Source organism: Notolabrus celidotus, chromosome 4 (assembly GCF_009762535.1).
Source record: "Notolabrus celidotus isolate fNotCel1 chromosome 4, fNotCel1.pri, whole genome shotgun sequence".
NCBI classification, from domain to species: domain Eukaryota; kingdom Metazoa; phylum Chordata; class Actinopteri; order Labriformes; family Labridae; genus Notolabrus; species Notolabrus celidotus.
In genome coordinates this window covers 39,751,435-39,769,243 of record NC_048275.1, presented here as the reverse complement: position 1 = coordinate 39,769,243, position 17,809 = coordinate 39,751,435, and the positions used below count along the sequence as shown (strand labels likewise).

Genomic DNA, 17,809 nt, shown 5'->3' with positions numbered 1-17,809 from the left:
TGACAGCAGTTAGTAAACCTGATCTATGACAGCGTTAGTAAAACCTGATCTATGACAGCAGTTAGTAAACCTGATCTATGACAGCAGTTAGTAAAACCTGATCTAGACAGCAGTTAGTAAAACCCTGATCTATGACAGCAGTTAGTAAAACCTGATCTATGACAGCAGTTAGTAAAACCTGATCTACGACAGCAGTTAGTAAAACCTGATCTATGACAGCAGTTAGTAAAACCTGATCTATGACAGCAGTTAGTAAACCTGATCTACGACAGCAGTTAGTAAAACCTGATCTATGACAGCAGTTAGTAAAACCTGATCTATGACAGCAGTTAGTAAAACCTGATCTATGACAGCAGTTAGTAAAACCTGATCTATGACAGCAGTTAGTAAAACCTGATCTACGACAGCAGTTAGTAAAACCTGATCTATGACAGCAGTTAGTAAAACCTGATCTATGACAGCAGTTAGTAAAACCTGATCTACGACAGCAGTTAGTAAAACCTGATCTATCGACAGCAGTTAGTAAAACCTGATCTACGACAGCAGTTAGTAAAACCTGATCTATGACAGCAGTTAGTAAAACCTGATCTACTGACAGCAGTTAGTAAAACCTGATCTATGACAGCAGTTAGTAAAACCTGATCTATGACAGCAGTTAGTAAAACCTGATCTATGACAGCAGTTAGTAAAACCTGATCTATGACAGCAGTTAGTAAAACCTGATCTACGACAGCAGTTAGTAAAACCTGATCTATGACAGCAGTTAGTAAAACCTGATCTATGACAGCAGTAGTAAAACCTGATCCAAGACAGCAGTTAGTAAAACCTGATCTATGACAGCAGTTAGTAAAACCTGATCTACGACAGCAGTTAGTAAAACCTGATCTATGACAGCAGTTAGTAAAACCTGATCTACGACAGCAGTTAGTAAAACCTGATCTGCATCAGCAGTTAGTAAAACCTGATCTGCATCAGCAGTTAGTAAAACCTGATCTATGACAGCAGTTAGTAAAACCTGATCCAAGACAGCAGTTAGTAAAACCAGATCTACGACAGCAGTTAGTAAAACCTGATCTACATCAGCAGTTAGTAAAACCTGATCTATGACAGCAGTTAGTAAAACCTGATCTACGACAGCAGTTAGTAAAACCTGATCTATGACAGCAGTTAGTAAAACCTGATCTATGACAGCAGTTAGTAAAACCCGATCTATGACAGCAGTTAGTAAAACCTGATCTATGACAGCAGTTAGTAAAACCTGATCTATGACAGCAGTTAGTAAAACCTGATCTATGACAGCAGTTAGTAAAACCTGATCTACGACAGCAGTTAGTAAAACCTGATCTACATCAGCAGTTAGTAAAACCTGATCTACGACAGCAGTTAGTAAAACCTGATCTATGACAGCAGTTAGTAAAACCTGATCTATGACAGCAGTTAGTAAATCCTGATCTATGACAGCAGTTAGTAAAACCTGATCTACGACAGCAGTTAGTAAAACCTGATCTATGACAGCAGTTAGTAAAACCTGATCTATGACAGCAGTTAATAAAACCTGATCTATGACAGCAGTTAGTAAAACTGATCTACATCAGCAGTTAGTAAACCTGATCTATGACAGCATTAGTAAAACCTGATCTATGACAGCAGTTAGTAAAACCTGATCTATGACAGCAGTTAGTAAAACCTGATCTATGACAGCAGTTAGTAAAACCTGATCTATGACAGCAGTTAGTAAAACCCGATCTATGACAGCAGTTAGTAAAACCTGATCTATGACAGCAGTTAGTAAAACCTGATCTATAACAGCAGTTAGTAAAACCTGATCTACGACAGCAGTTAGTAAAACCTGATCTATGACAGCAGTTAGTAAAACCTGATCTATGACAGCAGTTAGTAAAACCTGATCTATGACAGCAGTTAGTAAAACCTGATCTATGACAGCAGTTAGTAAAACCTGATCTATGACAGCAGTTAGTAAAACCTGATCTATGACAGCAGTTATTAAAACCTGATCTACGACAGCAGTTAGTAAATCCTGATCTATGACAGCAGTTAGTAAAACCTGATCTACGACAGCAGTTAGTAAAACCTGATCTATGACAGCAGTTAGTAAAACCTGATCTATGACAGCAGTTAGTAAAACCTGATCTACGACAGCAGTTAGTAAAACCTGATCTATGACAGCGGTTAGTAAACCTGATCTATGACAGCAGTTAGTAAAACCTGATCTATGACAGCAGTTAGTAAAACCTGATCTATGACAGCAGTTAGTAAAACCTGATCTACGACAGCAGTTAGTAAAACCTGATCTATGACAGCAGTTAGTAAAACCTGATCTATGACAGCAGTTAGTAAAACCTGATCTACATCAGCAGTTAGTAAAACCTGATCTATGACAGCAGTTAGTAAAACCTGATCTATGACAGCAGTTAGTAAAACCTGATCTATGACAGCAGTTAGTAAAACCTGATCTACGACAGCAGTTAGTAAAACCTGATCTATGACAGCAGTTAGTAAAACCTGATCTATGACAGCAGTTAGTAAACCTGATCTATGACAGCAGTTAGTAAAACCTGATCTATGACAGCAGTTAGTAAAACCTGATCTATGACAGCAGTTAGTAAACCTGATCTATGACAGCAGTTAGTAAAACCTGATCTACGACAGCAGTTAGTAAAACCTGATCTATGACAGCAGTTAGTAAAACCTGATCTACGACAGCAGTTAGTAAAACCTGATCTATGACAGCAGTTAGTAAAACCTGATCTATGACAGCAGATAGTAAAACCTGATCTACGACAGCAGTTAGTAAATCCTGATCTACGACAGCAGTTAGTAAAACCTGATCTATGACAGCAGTTAGTAAACCTGATCTATGACAGCAGTTAGTAAAACCTGATCTATGACAGCAGTTAGTAAACCTGATCTATGACAGCAGTTAGTAAAACCTGATCTACGACAGCAGTTAGTAAAACCTGATCTATGACAGCAGTTAGTAAAACCTGATCTACGACAGCAGTTAGTAAAACCTGATCTACGACAGCAGTTAGTAAATCCTGATCTATGACTGCAGTTAGTAAAACCTGATCTATGACAGCAGTTAGTAAAACCTGATCTATGACAGCAGTTATTAAAACCTGATCTATGACAGCAGTTAGTAAAACCTGATCTATGACAGCAGTTAGTAAAACCTGATCCATGACAGCAGTTAGTAAAACCTGATCCACGACAGCAGTTAGTAAAACTAAAGCTCGATCTGATCCAAGCTGTGAGTACTATCACAGACCTTTATGTGATCTCTATATATCATCACTGCTGATCAGGCAGCTGGCCTCTCAGGCCTCAGTCACACAGAGCACACGGAGGATCTGTCAGAGATGAATCAATCGGAAGCCTCCTGCTTGTGTCTCACCGACAGAGTCACCAAATGCCTCCAACCTGAAGATCTCTAGGATGGATAAGACGTGCGGCTCTGTGCTCGGAGGAGACGAGATCTTCCTGCTGTGTGACAAAGTCCAGAAAGGTGAGAACAAATCTCTCCCCCACAGAGACTGTGAGGTGAGGAGGAGTCTTTCTCTCCTGTGAGGATGAAGGAATCTCCTCATCCTCAGAGATTAGCTTTCACTCATCCTTTCATCAACCTGGGTAGTGTTACTGTTTATGATCAACTATTTTATAGCTGCTCAAGTCCTAGTTTCATATCCAGGTGTCAACATCACCTGTGTGTTAGGGTTAGAGGTTGTAATGATAGTTTCTCTGAAGAAATTTCCCACCATGCCTCTGTGCTGCTCTTACAGATGACATCGAGATCCGCTTTTATGAAGAGGACGACGAGGGAGGCTGGGAGGCGTTCGGAGACTTCTCACCTACAGACGTTCACAAACAGGTACACAGTTGGTGTGTGTGTGTGTGTGTGTGTGTGTGTGTGTGTGTGTGTGTGTGTGTGTGTGTTTATACAGTCAGATACTGAGGCCACAGAGGAAAATATCTGAGCTCAGGGGATTTCCTTTAAACTGTCAGATACAGACACACGCACACACACACACACACACACACACACACACATACAGTGGTGTTTCAAACAGAGGATGTAGACAGAGTTTTGTAACGTTGGCGTAAAGGGTGTATTTTGTTCATAGAGTGTGAATAAGGGTCACGACGGTGTGTCTGCTCTGACAGGAACATAGAAACAAACTTCAGGACAGACTCTGGATTGATGATGAAACACAGAGAGCGGTGAGGCCTCTTTTAAAAGCTTGATCTTATCTGTGTTCTAACTCTGTCACAGAGTTTGATCTCAAAGATCAGTTTATGAGGTTCACATATTGAACAAATTAAATACACTAATCAAAGGTTGGTGACATTTATGGCTGGATCATAAATCTAAATTCTTTTAAGACTAAATGCAAAATAAAACCAATGACAACAGTTTTACACTTTTTCCAAATGATTTAGGAACGATCAGCTTCCTCTGAGGCCGAGAGTCTGCGGATTTAAACACTTTGAGAATCCTTCTCTGCTTTTCTGGATACCTGTGAATGTTTATTAAAAGCTGAAGTTACTGCTTGGCCTTCAACACTGAGTTTGTTTAAAGAAGTTTAGTTTAGAAAACTTTAATGTTCTCAAAGAGGAACGTTGTGGTACAGCACAGTTTAAAACATTAAATGTACACTACCTGTCAAAAGTTTGGAAACACCTTCTCATTCAAGGGTTTGTATTTATTGTAATGATTGTAAACACTGTAGATTAATACTGAAGACATCAAAACTCTGAAAGAACATATATGGAATTATTGAATGAACCAAAAAGTGTTAAACAAAGCAGAATCTGTTTTATATTTTACATTCTGTAAAGTAGCCCCCTTTTCCTTCATGACAGCTTTGCACACTCTTGGTATTCTCTCAGTCTGCTTCATGAAGTGGTCTCTTGGAATGGTTTCTAATTAACATGAGCTTTGTCAAGAGTTCATTTGTAGAATGACTTGCCTTCTTAATGTGTTTGAGACCATCAGTTGTGTTGTTCAGAGGTAGGGTTAGTACACAATGGATAGTCCTATTTGACTACTGTTGTAATCCAGATTATGGCAAAACCAGATTATTTCATAGTTTGGATGTCTTCAGTATTAATCTACAATGTGGAAAATAATACAAATAAATAAAAACCATTGAATGAGAAGGTGTGTGACTGGTAGTGTAATCAGACACACACAACAAGAATGATCCAAATGACCTGTAGTAGCTGTTTTCATTACTGCAATAAGACCACCTCCACAGACATGACATCATATTCACAGTAAGGTCAGAGCTCTCTCAGCCCAATGTGATCAACCATCATATAGCAACAACCATAACACGATAAATTCAATAACACTGGGTGTACTGTGGACAAACTAAGTTCATGTATTTAATCACTAGTGCATTGGATTGAGTTAATGTCACAGTTGGTTCTGATCTCAGGGTTTCTATACCTTCAACCAGAAGGGGGCATGTTGCGAGGTTCTCTTCTCCTCTGACGTTTTGTAAAAACCACAGGCGTAGTCAGAAAAATTTCATGTGGAATTTTTATTGGTGCCGGCCTCCCAGAAGTGCAGTGTGAGATATTTACAAGAAAAAGTGAGGAGGCACAATTACCCGTTTACAAGACATTGCTCAGCGAGCTACCTCTTTCGTGAGCCAGACAAGAACTGCCCGAGGGAGCTTAACACAGCCCTCTTTTAAAGGCAGTGGCTCCTCCCACTGGGCGTCACTAAATTGCAGAAACTTTTCAAAAACATTTCTATTCAACATCTAAACAAGCAATAACCAACCAACAATACAAACCTCAACAACCATATACAAGTGGGTACGGAACGTATTCAGACCCCTTCACTTTTTCTACATTTTTTCATGTTACGGCCTTATTCCAAAATGGATTAAATTCTTTTTTTCCCTCAACATTCTCCACACAATACTCCATAATGACAAAGTGAAAAATGTTTTGTAGAAATTTTTACAAATGAATTGAATATAAAACATTCAAATATCGCATGTGCATAAGTATTCGGACCCTTTGCTTTAAAACTCAAAATTGAGCTCAGGTACGTCCTGTTTCCTCTGACCATCCTTGAAATGTTTCTACAACTTGATTGGAGTCCACCTGTGGTAAATTCAATTAATTGGACATGATTTGGAAAGGCACACACCTGTCTATATAAGATCCTACAGTCAGAGCACAAACCAAGCCACGAAGTCAAAGGAATTGTCTGTAGACCTCCGAGACAGGATTGTATGGAGACACAGATCTGGGGAAGGGTACAGAAAAATTCTGCTGCATTGAAGGTCCCAAGGGCTCAGTGGTGTCCATCATACGTAAATGAAAGAAGTTGAAATTACCGGGACTCTCCCTAGAGCTGGCCGCCTGGCCAAAATTAATGATTGGGGGAGAAGGGCCTTGTTCAGGGAGGTGACCAGGAACCCAACGGTCACTCTGACAGAACTCCAGCGTTCCTCTGTGGAGATGGGAGAACCTTCCAGAAGGACAACCATCTCTGCAGCACTCCACAGATCAGTCCTTTATGATAGAGTGGCTGGATAGAAGCCACTCCTCAGCACAAAGCACATGAAAGTTTGCCAAAAGGGACCTAAAGGACTCTCAGACCATGAGAAACAACATTCTCTGGTCTGATGAAACCAAGATTGAACTCTTTGGCCTGAATGTCTAGAGGAAACCAGGCACCACTCATCATCTGGCCAATACCATCCCTACAGTGAAGCATGGTGGCGGCAGCATCATGCTGTTGTGATGTTTTTCAGCGGGAGGAACTGGGAGACAAGTCAGGATCGAGGGAAAGATGAACACCGCAAAGTACAGTGAGATCCTTGATGAAAACCTGCTCCAGAGCGCTCTGGACCTCAGACTGCAGCGGAGGTTACGATCCTAAGCACACAGCCAAGATAACAAAGGAGTGGCTTCAGGACAAGTCTCTGAATGTCATTGAATGGCCCAGCCAGAGCCCGGACTTGAACCTTTCTGGATTGAACATATCTGGAAAGACCTGAAAATAGCTGTGTGCTAACACTCCCCATCCAACCTTATCAAGCTTGAGAAGATGTGCAAAGAAGAATGGGAGAAACTCCCCAAATCCAGGTGTGCTGAGAAGACTGGAGTCTGTAATCACTGCCAAAGGTGCTTCAACAGAGTATTGAGTAAAGGGTCTGAATACTTATGTACATGTGATATTTGAGTGTTTTATTTTTAAATAATTTGCAAACATTTCTACAAAACATTTTTCACTTTGTCATTATGGAGTATTGTGTGTAGAATGTTGAGGGGAAAAAATGAATTTAATCAATTTTGCAATAAGGCTGTAACATATCAAATTTTTAAGAAGTGAAGGGGTCTGAATACTTTCCGTACCCACTGTATATCACATTTTTTTGGTGGTAATTTAGTCAACCCTAAACCTTGTTTTTAGGACATAAAATACCCCAACATGCAATCATTAAATTTCCGCACCCATGTGGCACTTTTCGCCCGCCATAGGCCTCTATTTAGTACACAGAAATGGGACGCTCTGTTTCTGCAGATTCCACGTACCCTAGCCTCCAAGTGGAGGTAAGTGTTCTGCAGTGTATGAGTGTATGCTTGGTAAAGCAGTAGGTCTTCAGGTGTGCACCTCTGGCACCACTACATAACGGAGAGGGACAGCAGAATACTGGAGTTGCGGTGAGAAAGGGGAAATGAAAAGACGGGGAAGGAAAGTTTGGTGTGTGTATGTATGTGTGTATGTCGGTGTGTCCCTGCATGCACTGCCCGCAGTCAGTGACGGTGCCGCTCTGTCACAGAGCAGCTGAAACTCAACTGAGCGTGGGTGTGATGAATCCATGCAGGCCTGCTCAGGTACAGCTGCTGCAGGTCCGCTTGATGCTGCCTCATAATCTTCCCACAGGTCTTAATCATTTTCCCACTTTGCTCTTTTGTGTTATTTTAGCATGAATGAAAGATTATTTATTAAAAAAAATAGTAAACAAGGACTAACTAATAAAACAGACCCTTTAACTCAGGATCTGGTTCATCCTGCCGGTTTACTGTGCGCTCAGTCAATCCAGAGTCAGTCTGAATGTTGTCCGTGTGTTTCTGTTTCATCAGACGTTCACAGTGTGTCCTCTCTCTCTCTCTTCAGTACGCCATCGTGTTCAAGACGCCGCCGTATCACATCGCAGAGATTGAGCGGCCCGTCAACGTCTTCCTGCAGCTGAAGAGGAAAAAGGCCGGTGACAGTAGCGACCCCAAACAGTTCACCTACATCCCTCAGGTTCAAGGTGAGCAAAGAGACGGCGAGACATTAAACTCAAGGAACCCCCTTAATAGGGATGGGCAATGATTTTTGAATATTCGTTCACTTTGTAAAAATCAAAGAGTTACTTTGAATATTTTCTCATTTTAAAAGTAAAATTTTTCATGGTTTTTACTGGTGCCTGGTTGTAATACAGTATTCCCTCCAGACGGTGGCTACAGAGTGTCTTAAAGCTGTTTGCTAACCGCATTAATTAACAGAAGAAGAAGAATGCTAACTGCATTAAATAGCAAAAGAAGAAGAAACATTAGAGACAGTCGCTGTGATTTTTTTTCCGTTTCTGAATCTCACACTACTACAACACACGTAATTCAGAGACTGATTATGGCTGTAACATGTAAACACACACACCACGCTGCGTCACAGAAACACCAACATTAAGATTGAGACAGACGCTGTCGGTGCCCGAGACTAGCAGCACCTCGTCTTGCTGCTGGTCAACAAGACTGCCACACAAACTGGCTGTTAATGGGACAGGTGTGTGTGTGTGTGTGGGGGGGGGGGGTCTGATTATTTGAATAATTGTCGAATAGATGCCAATGATTATCGAATAGTATTTTGGCTTGAAATGCCCATCCGTACCCGTTAACAGAGGAGGTGATTCATGATGTCACAGTAACAGAACTAATGAACACACAGGTTAAAAAGACATGATATAACTCAGAGGGAACAAACAACAAGGACAAAGACAACAATAAATACTGATACAATGGCACATGTTTAAACACAAGGGACCTTTTTAGATATATGCTGGTATATGATTTCCACTTGTTCCACATTTCTTTGACTCAGCTTTCTGAAGCTTTGAAGAGAAGGCATTCTTTAGATTTTCTAATCGTAGACAAAGGTTGAAGCTTTAAATCTGCGTGTATCCAACACAGAGTGTGGACATGAGGACAGGGCAGGTGTAGTGTTTTGCTGACTGATCCTCCAGTAGCTGGAAACACCTGAGTGATGAGATATCTGAACAGGTGTAATAAAGTATCTAATGAGACTTTTCCAACCCGAAGACCTGCCTGACCCTGAGCCTGTTATCTTCCTCAGAGATTCATACGTTCATGTCTTTTTCCCTTTCTGGAATTATGTTCATGGTACTCTCCGCTTGTTGTCCCTTGAATCCTTGAATCCTTCACTCCTTCAATCCTTCAACTTTCAATCCTTCAATCCTTCAATCCTTCAATCCTTCAATCCTTCAACGTTCAATCCTTCAATCCTTCAATCCTTCAATCCTTCAATCCTTCAACGTTCAATCCTTCAATCCTTCAATCCTTCAATCCTTCAACGTTCAATCCTTCAATCCTTCAATCCTCTATATAACCTTGATATTATTCTGAGTCTACCCTACAGGCACTTTTACAGGTTGGAATGCACAGATTGAACCAGGTGTTCACAGGATGTGTGTGTGTGTGTGTGTGTGTGTGTGTGTGTGTGTGTGTGTGTGTGTGTGTGTGTGTGTGTGTGTGTGGGGGGTTTTCCCTCAGAGGAAGTGGTTGGCATACAGACAGTTTCAGTCGCCCCCTGTCTCACTCAGGTGTCAATCACGGAGCAGGTTCATGAAAAGAAACGATGAAGGGAATTTTCAATGATAAAAAACAAAACCATGTCCGTATCTCAATCATCGTCATCGTCTCATCACCCTCTCCTCTTTCAGACAGAGAGGAGGTGCTGAGAAAGAAGCAGAAACCACTGCCTCACTATGAGACCGGTTCCTGGAGAGGAGGAGGAGGAGGAGGGAGAGGAGGAGGAGGAGCTGGAGGGTATGGAGGAGGAGGAGGAGGGGGAGGTATGAATTTTTTAAACATGAACTCTCTGTTTTGAACAAAAATAATAACCCTGATATCAACCCTAATGTACCTAAGTATGGTGAGGTGGTCAAGATCCTGCTCTGATGATAAATTATCTGGTTTCCATGGATGGTGTTTTTTTACTGTATGTGATGGGATGTAGTTGTAAACGGTAGAGACCTTTTTGTTGATGGTAAAGTTTCTTATACATGTGTTTCAGATCTTGTTGTTGATGGTAGGGATCTCGTTGTTGATGGTAGGGATCTCCTTGTTGATGGTAGAGATCTTGTTGTTGATGATAGGGATCTCGTTGATGATAGGGATCTCCTTGTTGATGGTAGAGATCTTGTTGTTGATGGTAGGGATCTCGTTGTTGATGGTAGAGATCTTGTTGTTGATGGTAGGGATCTCGTTGTTGATGGTAGGGATCTCCTTGTTGATGGTAGAGATCTAGTTGTTGATAATAGGGATCTTGTTGTTGATGGTAGGGATCTCCTTGTTGATGGTAGGGATCTCCTTGTTGATGGAAGGGATCTTGTTGATGGAAGGGATCTCCTTGTTGATGGTAAGGATCTCCTTGTTGATGGTAGAGATCTTGTTGTTGATGGTAAGGATCTCCTTGTTGATGGTAAGGATCTCCTTGTTGATGGTAGAGATCTTGTTGTTGATGGTAGGGATCTTGTTGTTGATGGTAGGGATCTCGTTGTTGATGATAGGGATCTTGTTGTTGATGGTAGGGATCTCCTTGTGGATGGTAGGGATCTCCTTGTTGATGGTAGGTTTCTCGTTGTTGATGGAAGGGATCTTGTTGATGGAAGGGATCTCCTTGTTGATGGTAGAGGTCTTGTTGTTGATGATAGGGATCTCGTTGTTGATGGTAGAGATCTCCTTGTTGATGGTAGGGATCTCCTTGTTGATGGTAGGGATCTCCTTGTTGGTGGTAGGGATCTCCTTGTTGATGATAGGGATCTTGTGTTGATGGTAGGGATCTCCTTGTTGATGATAGGGATCTTGTTGTTGATGGTAGGGATCTTGTTGTTGATGATAGGGATCTCCTTGTTGATGGTAGGGATCTTGTTGTTGATGGTAGGGATCTCCTTGTTGATGATAGGGATCTCCTTGTTGATGATAGGGATCTTGTTGTTGATGGTAGGTATCTCCTTGTTGATGGTAGGGATCTTGTTGTTGATGGTAGGGATCTCCTTGTTGATGGTAGGGATCACCTTGTTGATGGCAGGGATCTCCTTGTTGATGGTAGGGATCTTGTTGTTGATGATAGGGATCTCCTTGTTGATGGTAGGGATCTTGTTGTTGATGATAGGGATCTCCTTGTTGATGGTAGAGGTCTTGTTGTTGATGGTAGGGATCTTGTTGATGATGATAAGGATCTCCTTGTTGATGGTAGAGATCTTGTAGATGGTAGGGATCTCCTTGTTGATGATAGGGATCTCCTTGTTGATGGTAGAGATATTGTTGTTTATGGTAGGGATCTTGTTGTTGATGGTAGAGATCTCCTTGTTGATGGTAGAGATCTTGTGGATGGTAGGGATCTCCTTGTTGATGATAGGGATCTCCTTGTTGATGGTAGGGATCTTGTTGTTGATGGTAGGGATCTCCTTGTTGATGATAGGGATCTCCTTGTTGATGATAGGGATCTTGTTGTTGATGGTAGGTATCTCCTTGTTGATGGTAGGGATCTTGTTGTTGATGGTAGGGATCTCCTTGTTGATGGTAGGGATCTTGTTGTTGATGGTAGGGATCTTGTTGTTGATGGTAGGGATCTCCTTGTTGATGGTAGGGATCTTGTTGTTGATGGTAGGGATCTTGTTGTTGATGGTAGGGATCTTGTTGTTGATGGTAGGGATCTCCTTGTTGATGGTAGGGATCTTGTTGTTGATGGTAGGGATCTCCTTGTTGATGATAGGGATCTTGTTGTTGATGGTAGGGATCTCCTTGTTGATGATAGGGATCTCCTTGTTGATGATAGGGATCTTGTTGTTGATGGTAGGGATCTTGTTGTTGATGGTAGGGATCTTGTTGTTGATGGTAGGGATCTCCTTGTTGATGATAGGGATCTCCTTGTTGATGATAGGGATCTTGTTGTTGATGGTAGGGATCTTGTTGTTGATGGTAGGGATCTTGTTGTTGATGGTAGGGATCTCCTTGTTGATGGTAGGGATCTTGTTGTTGATGGTAGGGATCTCCTTGTTGATGATAGGGATCTTGTTGTTGATGGTAGGGATCTCCTTGTTGATGATAGGGATCTCGTTCAATCAATCAATCAATCTTTATTTCTATGCGCCAAATCACAACGAACATTATCTCAAGATGCTTTTACAAACAGAGCAGGTCTAGACCGTACTCTATGTTCTATTATTACAAAGACCCAACATCAAGACAGGGTAAGATCCAGTCCCATCTTATTGCCCTGTCACACCTTGACGATTTAGCCAGCGTTTTCCCGACGTATCAAAATGCCTCTTATGCAGACATACGGTGATGTTTTCTTAGATTTTGGGCGTTTACATAACTTATTCATAAATTTTGTGTTGATGATGATAGGGATCTTGTTGATGATGATAGAGATCTTGATGATGATAGGGATCTTGTTGATGATGATAGAGATCTTGTTGATGATGATAGCGATCTTGATGATGATAGAGATCTTGTTGATGATGATAGCGATCTTGTTGATGATGATAGCGATCTTGTTGATGATGATAGAGATCTTGTTGATGATGATAGAGATCTTGTTGATGATGATAGAGATCTTGTTGATGATGATAGCGATCTTGTTGATGATGATAGAGATCTTGTTGATGATGATAGCGATCTTGTTGATGATGATAGAGATCTTGTTGATGATGATGATGATGATGATGATGATGAGGATCTTGTTGATGATGATAGGGATCTTGTTGATGATGAGAATGCTTTTCTGTTTGAGTCTTTGTTTTATAAAAGTTTATTTTGTGTACAGAAAGATTGAATTCAGAATTAATTTTGTTCTATCTACAGGATTCCAGTTCAACCAGCAGATGAATGGAGGAGGAGGGGGAGGAGGAGGGGGAGGAGGCGGAGGAGGTTTCTTCAGTGGAGGCTTCCAAGGCTTCGGAGGAGGGGGAGGAGCTCAGATTTCAGGCTTCACCCCTCAGACAGGTGCTGCCCATCAACAGACAGAGGGACAGACTGGAGCACAGGCTGGAGGACAGGCTGGAGGACCTACAGGAGCACAGGCTGGAGTACAGGCTGGAGGACAGGCTGGAGGACAGGCTGGAGGACAGGCTGGAGGACCTACAGGAGCACAGAGTGGCTCAGCACTTCAGCAGCAGCTCTTTCAGATTGGTGAGAAGATGAAGGTTGTGCTGACACGCTGCCTGTGCTCGGGGTCAGACTCACTGATCTCTCATGCTCTCTCTGTGTTTGGGTTTTTAGCTGCAGCTCTCCACAGCAGAGCCTCTCAGAGTGCCAGACACACAGCTGCTGCTCTCTTGCATTACTGCAGCACCGGAGATGCCCGCGTCCTCCTGCAGATCCAGAAACACCTGTGTGGGGTCCAGGATGGAAACGGAGACACGTGAGTCAGTTTACCTGGCTGAGTTTACACCTCAACAAAAACCATCAGAAACTGTTATTATTTGAGCTTTGTCTCATCATCTGAAGGTTGTTACAGTTAGTGAACTTACATGGAGCATCCTGGTGATGAGCCGTGTCAGGGTTCTGATCCTTTTGAGGATATGGTGTTTAAATGCATACAGAGAAACCTGGTTATTCATATCTCTATATACATGATTAATACTTGTAGCCCGGTCTCTGATTACTGCATCTTATTTGTGCAGATGCCTCTGGTGTTTATTTTCAAAAACATAAACCTGAGAAAATGAGACCACTGAGGCTTATTGAGAGCTTAGCACAATTAAACATTGGCATTGCATTGGCCCAGCAGTGGGAGACGAAAGCATCATCCTCAGCTCTGGCTGTCAGCCTGTCACTGCCCTCGCGTAGGACAAGGAAGTATTGGCGAACATTTGCAGTTGTAATAAGTGAAACAGGGTCGTCATATAAACTTCAATTATATTGCATTCTCTCTTTACTGAGAGACTAAACTCAGTTTCTTCACTGCTCCAGAAGGAAGACCCTCTTGTTGCCCCCTTATTTTTGTTTTGCTGATAGCAGGGGTAAGGCATGCCGTGGTATCTTACTTTCTTTCTCCAGGAAGCAAAATCTGGTTTCTCAGAACCAAGATGAGGGTTTATCCAAGCTTCTGAAATCAGGGTCTGATGTTTAAAACAGGATACTTAGATTGACCAACAAAAACAGGATACTAGAGTTCATATAAACACACTCTGTGGTTTTTATTTTCCCACAGTCCTTTGCACCTCGCCATCATCCATCAGCAGACCGGTGTGATACAACAGCTGATCCACACTCTGCTCAGCAGCCAGCAGCAAAGCATCCTCAACACAGCCAACCACCTCCGACAGGTAGTTCACTTTAATCAACCATCTAACCTGTTAACTAAACTGTGGACTATAACTAACTCAAACACTCTTCACTACAAAGAAACTAGATCTGGGGGATAGGGAACTCACCTGAAAACCAACATGTGCCAACATGGGGTTGATGTCTTGCTCCACTTGCCTGTTCTGACCCAACTAACCGACCAACATTAATATAACCAATCTTTCTTTAACTAGGTGTTAATTTAGAGCTAACTCAAACACAGCACTGTTATTTCTCCAGAAAGGAAGCCAACTCATCTTCAACACAAAGATGACAGAACTACCAAACCACAGATCCCTGCTAACCATCTCACCACAACCTGCAAAGGGTTAACTAAACAGTCCCAGCTAAGACTCAAATGTTCAAGTCATAATCAAGTCAAGAACAGAATCAGGTGTTATCATTGTTGTTCTTTGCTGGAGTCAAAGTAGAAAATCCTAAAAGTCCTGAAAACTAAGATCAGAGTCCAAGTTCTGGAGCTGGAGTATTATAAAACTTTTATATATATAAATATATATATATATATATATATATATATATATATATATATATATATATATATATATATATATATATATATATATATATATATATATTATAGGGGCTGACTTTTACTGCAGAGACTTGTGTTAACACAAATCTACTGTATTTAATCCAGTGGACCTTAACCAACCCCATACAGCAAAGTGAAGGGTAGTCAACCTTAACCAACCCCAAACAGCAAAGTGAAGGGTACTGGACCTTAACCAACCCCAAACAGCAAAGTGAAGGGTACTGGACCTTAACCAACCCCAAACAGCAAAGTGAAGGGTAGTGGACCTTAACCAACCCCATACAGCAAAGTGAAGGATAGTCAACCTTAACCAACCCCAAACAGCAAAGTGAAGGGTACTGGACCTTAACCAACCCCAAACAGCAAAGTGAAGGGTACTGGACCTTAACCAACCCCAAACAGCAAAGTGAAGGGTACTGGACCTTAACCAACCCCAAACAGCAAAGTGAAGGGAGGTTAACCTTAACCAACCCACAACAGCAAAGTGAAGGGTAGTGGACCTTAACAAACCCAAAACAGCAAAGTGAAGGGAGGTTAACCTTAACCAACCAACAACAGAGAGATACTCATGCAGCTAGCACACTAAATAAAGCTTCTAACAAATCACCAAAATCATATCCAAGTGAAATAGATCTTAGTGCCGACAGGTAAATCCAAACCACCTGTCCTCTTGTCCTGTCTGCAGACTCCTCTCCACCTAGCGGTGATCACCCGGCAGGTAAAGGTGGTGGAGGTGTTGCTGAGGGCGGGGGTGACCCAAGCCTGCTGGACAAAGATGGCCGCAGTCCACTCCACCTGGCAGCGTTGGCCGGAGACCATACCACACTCCGCCCCCTGCTGGCTCACCTGGGAGATCGCCACACCCACCTGGTGAACACACCGGACTACCATGGTGAGAGATCCTGATACTGGTCCTGAAAATGACTCTTATGGCTGCTTATCTGGACAGTGTTTAACATGAAGTGTGATTTCTGGGTACCAGGTCAAGCTAGGTCCTGCCCTGGTAACCGGAGTTGGGATGGCCTTTTGAGTTTTAGATTGTAACACGGCGAGATGTGAATGAGTTTTTCAGGTGTTAGTCAGATCCTCAGGTGGCTTTTGATGAAGTATCTGCTGAATGAAACTGTAACACTGTGACGTATCTCTGTGGCATTAATAGAACATGACCGTCAGAGGAGTCCGATGTTATCTGACCTTCAGAGGGGTCCGATGTGATCTGACCGTCAGAGGGGTCCGATGTTATCTGACCTTCAGATGTGTCCGATGTTATCTGACCTTCAGAGGGGTCCGATGTTATCTGACCTTCAGAGGGTTCCGATGTTATCTGACCGTCAGAGGGGTCCGATGTTATCTGACCTTCAGATGTGTCCGATGTTATCTGACCTTCAGAGGGGTCCGATGTTATCTGACCTTCAGAGGGGTCCGATGTTATCTGACCTTCAGAGGGTTCCGATGTTATCTGACCTTCAGAGGTTTCTGATGTTATCTGACCTTCAGAGGGGTCCGATGTTATCTGACCTTCAGAGGGGTCCGATGTTATCTGACCTTCAGAGGGGTCCGATGTTATCTGACCGTCAGAGGGGTCCGATGTTATCTGACCTTTAGAGGTGTCTGATGTTATCTGACCTTCAGAGGGGTCCGATGTTATCTGACCTTCAGAGGGGTCAGATGTTATCTGACCTTCAGAGGTGTCTGATGTTATCTGACATTTAGTGTTCATTTGATCGCTCCATGGAGGCGTTTCCAACGTGGAGTCAGAGGGTCATTTTTTGAGTCGACAAATAAATTAGGGATGCACCGATCCGATCTTAGTATCGGATATCGGCTAGATCGGACTCAGAAAGCTAGATCGGATATCGGTGACAAGGGTCCGATATATAGTGCCGATCCATATGGCAGATCTATTCATCTCAGTTCTATGCTTTTCTGTGTTTACAACAGCCATATGCGTCTCCTACGTCATCAGCGCCGGCCGGTCTGTGCATTTTTGCCCGGTGGAGCATGATGGAGGATAACTACAGAGGCTCTGCAGTTTAGGTGCATGTCACGCTTCTTTTGTTAACAACTCCGCCGGAAACTTGCAACATGTGCAGCGGTAATGTTTCGACGGATGGCAGTCGCGCTGAAAAATATAATGGGAGCCCAAAGCAGGAAGTTTACGTGAGCTGTAGCCGACTGCAAAGAAGCAAGAAACCTTCTATTCATGGATTCAAAGTGTGAATAAACAGACAGGTTATTGGATTTATTTGTTCTGGATCCTTGAAAGTAAGGGATTCCAGCCTCTGGTTTAGCACTTGGAACCCAGGTACAGTTGACCATCAAGTTAGAAAAGCCTGAAGTTACCAAAACATGATTCTATCCTCACATTAAGGAATAGAGATTGTGAAATAGATACCAGGATCGGATCAGCTAGTATCGGCAGATACCAAAGCCCAGGTATCGATATCAGTATGGGGACCTAAAAGGGAGGATCGGTGCATCCCTAAAATAAATTATAAAAACAACTTTATGTCTTTAGCTGGAAGCCGAGCAGTTAACAGGATGATGTATAGTGAGCGGGTGGTTATAGAGGAGGAATCCCTTCAGGGTGAGCAGGACCTCTCTGCTTCCTCGGGAGGTCACCCTGATGTC

General features: G+C 42.4%; 1 protein-coding gene across 1 annotated transcript in view; it reads left to right on the top strand.

The window, feature by feature from the left end:
* Positions 1–17,809, top strand: part of nfkb2 (nuclear factor of kappa light polypeptide gene enhancer in B-cells 2 (p49/p100)) — a 44,799-nt gene that overhangs the window by 20,586 nt on the left and 6,404 nt on the right. Inside the window, 9 exon segments of the mRNA XM_034681568.1 lie at positions 3,422–3,526; positions 3,801–3,889; positions 8,165–8,303; positions 9,990–10,121; positions 13,141–13,467; positions 13,558–13,699; positions 14,492–14,606; positions 15,864–15,927; positions 15,930–16,070. Of these exon segments, the coding sequence (XP_034537459.1) occupies positions 3,422–3,526; positions 3,801–3,889; positions 8,165–8,303; positions 9,990–10,121; positions 13,141–13,467; positions 13,558–13,699; positions 14,492–14,606; positions 15,864–15,927; positions 15,930–16,070 (1,254 nt within the window).